The 12042-nt window shown below is 42.9% G+C and overlaps 1 protein-coding gene across 1 annotated transcript in view; it reads left to right on the forward strand.

The window, feature by feature from the left end:
- The window catches only part of EIPR1 (EARP complex and GARP complex interacting protein 1), a 180668-nt gene that overhangs the window by 110174 nt on the left and 58452 nt on the right, over window positions 1–12042 (forward strand). The window contains 1 exon segment of the mRNA XM_038394569.2: window positions 7407–7506. Within this exon segment, the coding sequence (XP_038250497.1) occupies window positions 7407–7506 (100 nt within the window).

Here is a 12042-nt window from a genome sequence, read left to right on the forward strand (position 1 = left end):
TGAAACAATGGGTTTATCATACACACTGTAAGGAGAGTGATCACTTAAGATAAGCCATCACCAGCAGCAGGGGGGGGAAAGGAGGAAAACCTTTCATGGTGACAAGCAAGGTAGGCTAATTCCAGCAGTTAACAAGAATATCAGAGGAACAGTGGGGGGTGGGGTGGGAGGGAGAAAGACCAGGGGGAAATAGTTTTACTTTGTGTAATGACTCATCCATTCCCAGTCTCTATTCAAGCCTAAGTTAATTGTATCCAGTTTGCAAATTAATTCCAATTCAGCAGTCTCTCGTTGGAGTCTGTTTTTGAAGCTTTTTTGTTGAAGTATAGCCACTCTTAGGTCTGTGATCGAGTGACCAGAGAGATTGAAGTGTTCTCCAACTGGTTTTGAATGTTATAATTCTTGACGTCTGATTTATGTCCATTCATTCTTTTACGTAGAGACTGTCCAGTTTGGCCAATGTACATGGCAGAGGGGCATTGCTGGCACATGATGGCATATATCACATTGGTAGATGCACAGGTGAACGAGCCTCTGATAGTGTGGCTGATGTGATTAGGCCCTATGATGGTATCCCCTGAATAGATATGTGGACAGAGTTGGCAACGGGCTTTGTTGCAAGGATAGGTTCCTGGGTTAGTGGTTCTGTTGTGTGGTGTGTGGTTGCTGGTGAGTATTTGCTTCAGATTGGGGGGCTGTCTGTAAGCAAGGACTGGTCTGTCTCCCAAGATCTGTGAGAGCGATGGCTCGTCCTTCAGGATAGGTTGTAGATCCTTGATGATGCGTTGGAGAGGTTTTAGTTGGGGGCTGAAGGTGATGGCTAGTGGCGTTCTGTTGTTTTCTTTGTTGGGCCTGTCCTGTAGTAGGTGACTTCTGGGTACTCTTCTGGCTCTGTCAATCTGTTTCTTCACTTCAGCAGGTGGGTATTGTAGTTGTAGGAATGCATGATAGAGATCTTGTAGGTGTTTGTCTCTGTCTGAGGGGTTGGAGCAAATGCGGTTATATCGTAGAGCTTGGCTGTAGACAATGGATCGAGTGGTATGATCTGGATGAAAGCTAGAGGCATGTAGGTAGGAATAGCGGTCAGTAGGTTTCCGATATAGGGTGGTGGTTATGTGACCATCGCTTATTAGCACCGTAGTGTCCAGGAAGTGGATCTCTTGTGTGGACTGGTCCAGGCTGAGGTTGATGGTGGGATGGAAATTGTTGAAATCATGGTGGAATTCCTCAAGAGCTTCTTTTCCATGGGTCCAGATGATGAAGATGTCATCAATGTAGCGCAAGTAGAGTAGGGGCATTAGGGGACGAGAGCTGAGGAAGCGTTGTTCTAAGTCAGCCATAAAAATGTTGGCATACTGTGGGGCCATGCGGGTACCCATCGCAGTGCCGCTGATTTGAAAGTATACATTGTCACCAAATGTGAAATAGTTATGGGTCAGGACAAAGTCACAAAGTTCAGCCACCAGGTTAGCCGTGACAGTATCGGGGATACTGTTCCTGACGGCTTGTAGTCCATCTTTGTGTGGAATGTTGGTGTAGAGGGCTTCTACATCCATAGTGGCTAGGATGGTGTTTTTAGGAAGATCACCAATGGACTGTAGTTTCCTCAGGAAATCGGTGGTGTCTCGAAGATAGCTGGGAGTGCTGGTAACGAAGGGCCTGAGGAGGGAGTCTACATAGCCAGACAATCCTGCTGTCAGGGTGCCAATGCCTGAGATGATGGGGCGTCCAGGATTTCCAGGTTTATGGATCTTGGGTAGCAGATAGAATACCCCAGGTCGGGGCTCCAGGGGTGTGTCTGTGCGGATTTGTTCTTGTGCTTTTTCAGGGAGTTTCTTGAGCAAATGCTGTAGTTTCTTTTGGTAACTCTCAGTGGGATCAGAGGGTAATGGCTTGTAGAAAGTGGTGTTGGAGAGCTGCTTAGTAGCCTCTTGTTCATACTCCGACCTATTCATGATGACGACAGCACCTCCTTTGTCAGCCTTTTTGATTATGATGTCAGAGTTGTTTCTGAGGCTGGCATTGTGGATGGCACTGTGTTCTGCATGGCTGAGGTTATGTGGATGGCAGAACACAGTGCCATCCACAGCCTCAGAAACAACTCTAAATCCAAGGAGTTAACCTCCTTTCCCCCCCCTGCTGCTGGTGATGGCTTATCTTAAGTGATCACTCTCCTTACAGTGTGTATGATAAACCCATTGTTTCATGTTCTCTGTGTGTGTGTATATAAATCTCTCCTCTGTTTTTTCCACCAAATGCATCCGATGAAGTGAGCTGCAGCGGTAAGAGGTATGAGTGAATTTTGCAAACCCTGATGTTTTCCTATTACTCTAACAGTTGAGTTATGGCTATGGAAAAATGGTTTCCACTTAAAGTGAAATCATGTTACAAAGAGTGATCTGGGTAACCTTCAACTTGATCATAAAATCTGAATGATCGCTACAGCCATATCTATAAAACGGTGAACTTCCATATCAGGTAAATTAAATTGTAGCAAAATGCAAGGACAAAGCTCCTAGACCTTTTAATTCTGGGGGTATGTCAGTTGGGTTATAATTGGCTCTAATTATCACACTTTCCTGCTATAAAATTCTTTACCTTGAAGCTCAGTGACACTCAAAGATGTGAAATTTCTCAAAGATGAGACACTCAAAGATGCCTTTGAAAACATCAAAAAAGTGCTTCTAATTTAGTCCTTACAGCTGAATGCCCAGTGATTAGTTCAAGTGAGGGGCAAACACATCAGCACCCATAACAAATGGCTTTTAGAAACTTAGTTTTTATCTCTGTTGCCAAATAATCACTACAGAAGTAATTGGCAAAACCAAATTTCATTGCCAGTAATCAAAAATGTTATCTAATAAAATAGGCCAAAATATCCATTGTTGTCCTCTTTTGTAATCCAGAAATAATAATTGAATTAAAAAAAAAGTTACTGAGGTATTTGGTGTGAGAAACACTTTCACTGTTCCATGATCCAGTACATTTGCAAAATATCAGAATTGTCATTAGTCCTTTTTATTTCATTTTGGATGTAGAAAGTCTGAAATGAGTTTAATATTTTATCCTTTTAATGGTGTTTATAAAATGCTTTTAATCTTTTCAAAAAGCTCATTCATGTTTTCTGGAACAGAACTTTATGGAATAACGTGTCCATTATGAAATGTAGTTACCAAGTTTGTTGTTGTAGCCATGTTGGTCCCAGGATGTTAGAGAGACCTGAAAAAGAGCTCTGTGTAGCTCAGAAGCATGTCTTTTTCACCAGCAGAAGTTGGTCCAATAAAAGATATTACCTCACCCACTGTGTCTCTCTGTAGATACCAAGTGACAGTTTTAAAAGCAGTTAGCTACTTCTAATTATTGTAGGCAGTTAGTAATGATGCCTATTGTTTAGGCTGTTTAATGTTTTCCATTGTATTGACTTGTTTTCAGTTGTATATAATTTTGCTAAACTATAACTGGTTGGGGTGACATTTTCTGAACCTGCTCTCTGATTCAGACTGAATCTTTTTGAAGTTTCAATGAAAAAAGTTCAATCATTTTGTTTCAGTTTTCACCAAAAAGGTTAGTAGTGATTGGACATAGTGAATACCTGTGAAAATGAGGTTGGATCAGAGGCTAAAATAGTGAAAGAACAAGTAAAAAGTTACTTAGACAAGTTAGATGTCTTCAAGTCACCAGGACCTAATGAAATACATCCTAGAATACGCAAGGAGCTGACAGAGGAGATATCTGAACCATTAGCAATTTTCTTCAAAAAGTCACGGAAGAGGAGAGAGATTTTAGAGGAGTGGAAAAGGGCAAATATAGTGCCAATCTATAAAAAGAGAAATAAGGACAACCTGGGGAATTACAGACTAGTCATTTTAACTACAGTGTCCAGAAAGACAATGAAGCAAATAATTAAGCAATCAGTTTACAAACACCTAGAAAATAATAAGGTGATAGGTAACAGCATGGATTTGTCAAGACCAAATTGTGTCAAACCAACCTAATAGCTTTCTTTGACAGGGTAATAAGCCTTCTGTATGGAGGGAAGTGGTAGATGTGGTATAACTTGACTTTTGTAAGGCTTTAGATACTGTCTTGCATGATTTTCTCATAAATAAACTAGGGAAATACATCCTAGATGGAGATACAATAAAGTGGGTGAGTAAATGCTTGGAAAACCATTCCCAAAGAATAGTTATCTGTGGTTCTCAGTCCATCTGGAAGGGCATATCAAGTGGGATCCTGCAGGGATCAGTTTTGGATACAGTTCTGTTCAATATCTTCATCAGTGATTTAGCTAATGGCATAGAGAGTATACTTATGAAGTTTGCAGACAATACCAAGCTGGGAGGGGTTGCAAGTGCTTTGGAGTAAAGGATTAAAATTCAAAATGATCTGCACAAACTGGAGAAATGGTCTGAAGTAAATAAGATGAAATTCAATAAGGACAAATGCAAAGTACTCCACTTAGGAAGGAACAATCAGTCACACACATACAAAATGGGAAATGACTGCCTAGGAAGGAGTACTGCAAAAAAGGGATCTGGGGGTCATAGTGGATCACAAGCTAAATATGAATCAACAGTGTAACGCTGTTGCAAAAAAAAGAAAACATCATTCTGGGATGTATTAGCAGGGGTGTTGTAAGCAAGACACAAGAAGTAATTCTTCTGCTCTACTCTGCACTAATTAGGCCTCAACTGGAGTATTGTAACCAGTTCTGGGCACCAGATTTCAGGAAAGATGTGGAAAAATTGTAGAAAGTCCAGAGAGGAGCAACAAAATTGATTAAAGAGCAACTGGAAAACATGACCTAAGAGGAAAGATTAGACGAAATTGGGTTTTAGTCTGGAAAAGAGAAGTCTGAGAGAGGACATGGTAACAGTTTTCAAGTTCATAAAAGATTGTTACAAGGAGGAGGGAGAAAAATTGTTTTTCTTAACCTCTGAAAATAGGACAAGAAGCAATGCGCTTAAATTGCAACAAGAGCAGTATGGTTTGAACATTAGGGAACAATTCCTAACTGTCAGAGTAGTTAAGCACTGGAATAAATTGTCCAGGAAGATTGTGGAATCTCCATCATTTGATATTTTTAAGAGCATGTTAGACAAATACCTGTCAGGGATGGCCTAGATAATACTTAGTCCTGCCATGAGTGCAGAGGACTGGACTAAATGACCTCCAAGGTCCCTTCAGTATAATTTTGTGATTTCTAAGATTAGGGAAAGACTAGGTAGTTTTGGTATGCTATGGTGGGGGGAGTCCTAGTTTTGTGTTAGAGGCTTGGTGTTAAAATTCATAACATGCCAAATGTATTGAGCATCCCGCAGCATCATGGAGTTCACTACAAATGATCTGCACTGAGCATGTTACCGTCTACATTGAGTCTCCTACAGGGTTAGAGCTCTACAATAGAAGGAATGTAGAAGCAGTAGCCAGTCCTTACTACCGTTATCTCCCCATTACCTCACCTAAGGAAAGGGTCAGTGGGTGAAGAGTGTGGAGAAGACCGTGAGTTGTTGTTGTTTCAGCTCTTCCATTACCTGGTGTTAATTTTGTATACTTCATAGCCCAATAGATCTGGGCCTTATATTCCCACTATAGGAGGCGGGCAAGAATCATTCACCCATTTTAGAAATGTTCCCCATCGCCTGGGTGTCTAGATTGCTTCCATGTCTGTGTTGATAAGGTACCTGAGAGATTACAAAAAATCACTTCTATAAAAGCTGGGAACAGAACTCAAGTAACTAATCTGGCAAATATCATCCATTTAATCTCAAAAGTACTCCAAAGTTAGGATATGATACAATTAAAGTTATCCTGTAATTTGGATCCTTTGTGCATGTGTATTATGGTTCAGTGCAGGGGTTGGCCACCTGCGGCATGCGTGCCAAAGGCAGCATGCGAGCTGATTTTTAGTGGCACTCTGCTGCCAGCCGGGGTCCCGGCCGCCGGCCCCACTCAGCCCGCTGCTGGCCTGGATGGACGGAACCTGGGTCGGCAGTAGGCTGAGCGGGGCCGGCAGCCAGGACCCCGGCTGGCAGATGCCGGCAGATGAAACCCCAGACCGGCAGTGGGCTGAGCCGCTCAGCGCGCTGCTGGTCTGGAGTTCCGTCTGCCACCCGTGCTGCTGGTCTGGGGTTCCGTCCATCCAGGCCAGCAGTGGAGTGAGCGGGGCTGGCGGCCAGGACCTCAGACCGGCAGCGTGGGCGGCAAACGGAACCCCAAACCGGCAGCTTGCTGAGCCGCCTAGCTAGTCTGGGGTCCCAGCTGCCGGCCCAGCTCAGCCTACTGCCAGTCTGGGGTTCTGTCGTGGGACCCCTGAAATGTAAAATTTATTACTGGCACGCGAAAGCTTAAATTAATGAAGACTTGGCACGCACTTCTCAAAGGTTTCTGACCTCTGATTCAGTATTTAATTGCATTGTTTGTTTTCCATGACTGTTGCCTCATCCAGTGCCCAGAATGGACAGTAATTGAGGCAGAGGAATGCTAGTGGAGAAAATAAGTTGTTTTATAATTAGGCAGACTGGGATTCAGGAGAACTGGGTTCTGTCCTGTGAGGAACTGTGCCTTTAAGAGGCTCTGTCAAGAACCACTTGGAACCAAGTGGCCCTGAATGGCTCTCTTGCTAGCGGAGGTCTACAACCACAGTAGACTGAGAAGTCTGAGCCCCAGGACATGGCACAACCAGAGTTAATGGACTTGCTGCCACCTTGAGTACAATGGTGCAGATGTCTCAAGTGAGGCCTACAGGTCTACGTGACAGTACAGTGCACCTCAGAGAAAAATTGAGCATTGTTAGTTTGGTTAGTAATTTGGTTATAAGTAGTTGAAATTTTGTAGTCTGTTAATGTGGTTTAATTGCCTAGGAAAGGACAATGTGGAGAAATGTACCTTTAAGAGGCTCTGGCAAGAGCTAGTTAGAACCAGTTGTGCTACTCATGTTAAGCAGTGCTGATCAGTTAGAGCTCTGACGTTGAATGAAGCAGACCTCTGTCAGATTCCTTGGCTCTGAATGATAACTGAACACCATTTGTTCTTCATTTGCCACAGACTTTATATGTGATATTGAGCAGGACTAGCATAATGTATATGCACTAGGGGGCCAAATTAAGGCTGTATGGGCAACCTTAACTGTGGCATTTCCTAACTTTTGAGTGCTTGTCTTTACCTCTGTAATATTATTTTAATGTGGAGTTTTTTTGTATGCAACTAACTACATATTGACAAGGATGGTCAAATTCTGTTCTGCAGACCAAAAGGATCAATCTATATTGAAAATTATGGGAGTTTCACCATTGTGTTTGAGGACAGATTTAGCGCCACATAATTAAAATGACTGACAATTGCAAGACTTCATTGTTTTGGGTTTTTTTCATGTGTTTTACTCATGTTATATGTTTGTTTTACAGTGTTATATGGGAGCCAATGGGAGATGGTAAAAAGATAATTTCACTGGCTGATAATCACTTATTATTGTGGGATTTGCAAGAAAGCTCAAGCAACGCCATGGTAAGAAAAATTGCTTGTAAGTTGTAATTGGCTGGGTATGGTATATGATCTAACTCAGCAGTTTATAAGGATTCTCAAATATATTGCTAATAACTTTTAAAAGTTAAATTATTACCCAATTTCATTAAAATTAGCATAAGAACTTTCTTCTAACATCCTTAGAATAGGACTTAAAGCTTGTTTATTGAGACTACTGTTAGTGTGAATTAAATGCGATAATTCTGGGTTTATGGAAACTTTAGTCTCCTTTTCCTGTTGCCCCTCACAATCCTGAGGCTTTCCCTTCCCTTTCTGGCTGCAGCTTGTTGAAACAGGCACTCTGGTCCTTTTTTGGATTTGAATGTTCCAGGATTAGGTAACTTTTTGTCCCCCTTCTCTCTTGCCAACAGTTATACCTTTTATCATTATTTATTTATTTTATTAGGTCTGCTTGAATTGCCTGTGGTTGTTACCCCAGTGAGTATAATGTCAAAATGATTTAATAAAGCAATGATCATTAGACAAATTAAAGAAAATCCAATTAAATCAGAGATCAATGGAACAAAAGCTTAGTCTAAGGATTGGGTAACAGAGGTTAAATCTTGAAGTTATTGATTTAAACAAGTATTCATGTATGTCCTAGAGCCCAAAGAGGGAGAGGGAGCGTGGAGAGGGAGATTTTTACAGATTCTCTGTCTGCTAGCATCACAGTATCGCAAGTCACTATCTCAATGTGTGAGCACTGCTGTTATTTATCTGTATTACTGTAGTACATAGGCAGCCCTAGTCATGAACTAGAATCCCATTGTGCTAGGCTCTGTACAAACACAGAAAAAGATGGTTCCCTGCCCCAAGGGTCTTACAGTCTCAGTATAAAACAGGAAACAATAGATGGATACAGACTGACCAACAGGGGAATACAAGTAAACAGTGCTGGCCAGCATGAAAAACAGTGGTTTCTGCACACCAGCAGCCTGACCATTCTCAAGAGGTTTTTTAAGGCATCATATCAAAGGATATTCATTTTCCACTGAATGCATCTGATGAAGTGAGCTGTAGCTCACGAAAGCTTATGCTCAAATAAATGTTAGTCTCTAAGGTGCCACAAGTACTCCTTTTCTTTTTGCGAATACAGACTAACATGGCTGCTACTCTGAAACGTATCAAAAGATAGTTTTGAGGAGGCATTTGAAGGTGGATAATGAGTTAGCTTTGCAGATGTTTGTGGGGAACGTCTTCCAAGTGTGTGGAGCTGTGAGAAAGTGGGAATATTTTGTAATATTTTTGAGTCCTCTTTGTGCTTAAGTTTCCCCTCTATGCTGCATTTTACCCAGTGGGTGGTAAAGAACTGTTTGCTTTCAGAGCAGGCTAAGTGACATAGGTGTGGGTGTTGCCTAGCTGTCTGGGCTTGTTTCAGAGTAGCAGCCATGTTAGTCTGTATTCGCAAAAAGAAAAGGAGTACTTGTGGCACCTTAGAGACTAACAAATTTATTAGAGCATAAGCTTTCGTGAGCTACAGCTCACTTCATTGGATGCATTTGGTGGAAAAAACAGAGGAGAGATTTATATACACACACACAGAGAACATGAAACAATGGGTTTATCATACACACTGTAAGGAGAGTGCTCACTTAAGATAAGCCATCACCAGCAGCAGGGGGGGGGAAAGGAGGAAAACCTTTCATGGACAAGCAAGGTAGGCTAATTCCAGCAGTTAACAAGAATATCAGAGGAACAGTGGGGGGTGGGGTGGGAGGGAGAAATACCATGGGGAAATAGTTTTACTTTGTGAAATGACTCATCCATTCCCAGTCTCTATTCAAGCCTAAGTTAATTGTATCCAGTTTGCAAATTAATTCCAATTCAGCAGTCTCTCGTTGGAGTCTGTTTTTGAAGCTTTTTTGTTGAAGTATAGCTCCTCTTATGTCTGTGATCGAGTGACCAGAGAGATTGAAGTGTTCTCCGACTGGTTTTTGAATGTTATAATTCTTGACGTCTGATTTGTGTCCATTCATTCTTTTACGTAGAGACTGTCCAGTTTGGCCAATGTACATGGCAGAGGGGCATTGCTGGCACATGATGGCATATATCACATTGGTAGATGCGCAGGTGAACGAGCCTCTGATAGTGTGGCTGATGTGATTAGGCCCTATGATGGTATCCCCTGAATAGATATGTGGACAGAGTTGGCAACGGGCTTTGTTACAAGGATAGGTTCCTGGGTTAGTGGTTCTGTTGTGTGGTGTGTGGTTGCTGGTGAGTATTTGCTTCAGATTGGGGGGCTGTCTGTAAGCAAGGACTGATCTGTCTCCCAAGATCTGTGAGAGTGATGGCTCGTCCTTCAGGATAGGTTGTAGATCCTTGATGATGCGTTGGAGAGGTTTTAGTTGGGGGCTGAAGGTGATGGCTAGTGGCGTTCTGTTGTTTTCTTTGTTGGGCCTGTCCTGTAGTAGGTGACTTCTGGGTACTCTTCTGGCTCTGTCAATCTGTTTCTTCACTTCAGCAGGTGGGTATTGGGCATGAGCATTCCTACAACTACAATACCCACCTGCTGAAGTGAAGAAACAGATTGACAGAGCCAGAAGAGTACCCAGAAGTCACCGACTACAGGTGTTTCATTACAATGTTTCACCATGTACATTGGCCAAACTGGACAGTCTCTACGTAAAAGAATGAATGGACACAAATCAGACGTCAAGAATTATAACATTCAAAAACCAGTTGGAGAACACTTCAATCTCTCTGGTCACTCGATCACAGACCTAAGAGTGGCTATACTTCAACAAAAAAGCTTCAAAAACAGACTCCAAGGAGAGACTGCTGAATTGGAATTAATTTGCAAACTGGATACAATTAACTTAGGCTTGAATAGAGACTGGGAATGGATGAGTCATTTCACAAAGTAAAACTATTTCCCCATGGTATTTCTCCCTCCCACCCCACCCCCCACTGTTCCTCTGATATTCTTGTTAACTGCTGGAATTAGCCTACCTTGCTTGTCACCATGAAAGGTTTTCCTCCCCCCCTCCCCCCCCCCCCCCCCCCCCCTGCTGCTGGTGATGGCTTATCTTAAGTGAGCACTCTCCTTACAGTGTGTATGATAAACCCATTGTTTCATGTTCTCTGTGTGTGTGTGTGTATATAAATCTCTCCTCTGTTTTTTCCACCAAATGCATCCGATGAAGTGAGCTGTAGCTCACGAAAGCTTATGCTCTAATAAATTTGTTAGTCTCTAAGGTGCCACAAGTACTCCTTTTCTTTTTGTCTGGGCTTGGTCTCCATATGAATGGAGCATTTGAGAAGACAATGGCAAATCCAGTCACCCAGACATTGACACCTAGTAACCAACAACGCAGAGGGATTTGGATTTCCCTACCTCTCAGCAGGGAGACTGAGGTCTTGTCTACACTTCACAGTTTTGTCAGCAAAAGACAGTGTTGTTGACAAAACAGTGGAATACATATTACAATGCTCCTCCTGCCCACAGAAGTGTCCTGCTTTGCTGACCAAATAAAACCACCTCAACAAAAAGCGTAGAACTTTTTGCAGTAAAGTTAGATCGACAAAGCATCAGTACAGACACTATGTTCATTGCGTCACTGTAACTGGCCCCCAGGAGGTATCCCACAATGCCCACTGTGAGCATTCTGATCACTGTTTTGAACTCTGCCTCCCTGCATCCAACTACACATGCATATGCCCCTCCCCTTTCAAAGCCCCAGGAAGCTTTGAAATTCCTCAGCATGGGGAGCTCACATAGCTACTTCTCAGCTGAGCATGTTGGCTCCCAGCAGCAAACACACTCCCACCTGGACTACAGAGGAGAGGGGTGAATCTCCTTGGTCTGTAGGGAGAGGAGGGGGTGGGACAACTTGCAGAGAATCACAGAATCAAAACATGAACATGGAATTGTGCTCTCCCGGCACTAGAACTACAGTGGCAGGTAGGCTGATGCTCGGGTGGGGGAGAGGCTCATGCTGTGCTGTGTAGAGCCAGAGGGAGGCAAGGGCTGATGTTGGGTGTTCCCCTCCCCCTGCTGGTGTACTGGTCTCTGCTGAGCTGGGGGTGGGACACCAGCTGTGTCTGTGCACCAGCTTTTGCCTTGGGATTGGTTGCTTCCTGCTGCTGTCTGAATGTAAAGAGACAGCATGCCGACATATTCATTCTCACACACACACAAACACACTCCCCCATTTCTGTCTGTTTCTCGCTCTCTCTCACACACACACGCTCACTCACTCACTCACTCCCTGTCACCCCTCCCCCCCACTTCTGTGGGCTTCTTGTTTTAGTGTTCAGCTATGTCAGTTTGGTCATATTACCAAGTGCTACTTTAAAAATGTATTACTTTTCAGGCACATGTAGAAATAATTACTAGGTTCATAGTATGGTGGAAACAAACAATGCCAGGGTCAACCGAATAGCCCCCCCTTGGGGTCCTCTTATAGCAGTTTGTTTATCACACACAGCACAATACCGAACAGCAGTGCAAGATCCATGTTTTCTGACAGATGGCTAGGTTGCAGGTTACCAGAGTAATTGAAAAGCGGCTGGCAA

The sequence above is a fragment of the Dermochelys coriacea genome, chromosome 3 (genome assembly GCF_009764565.3).
Source record: "Dermochelys coriacea isolate rDerCor1 chromosome 3, rDerCor1.pri.v4, whole genome shotgun sequence".
Classification (NCBI taxonomy): domain Eukaryota; kingdom Metazoa; phylum Chordata; order Testudines; family Dermochelyidae; genus Dermochelys; species Dermochelys coriacea.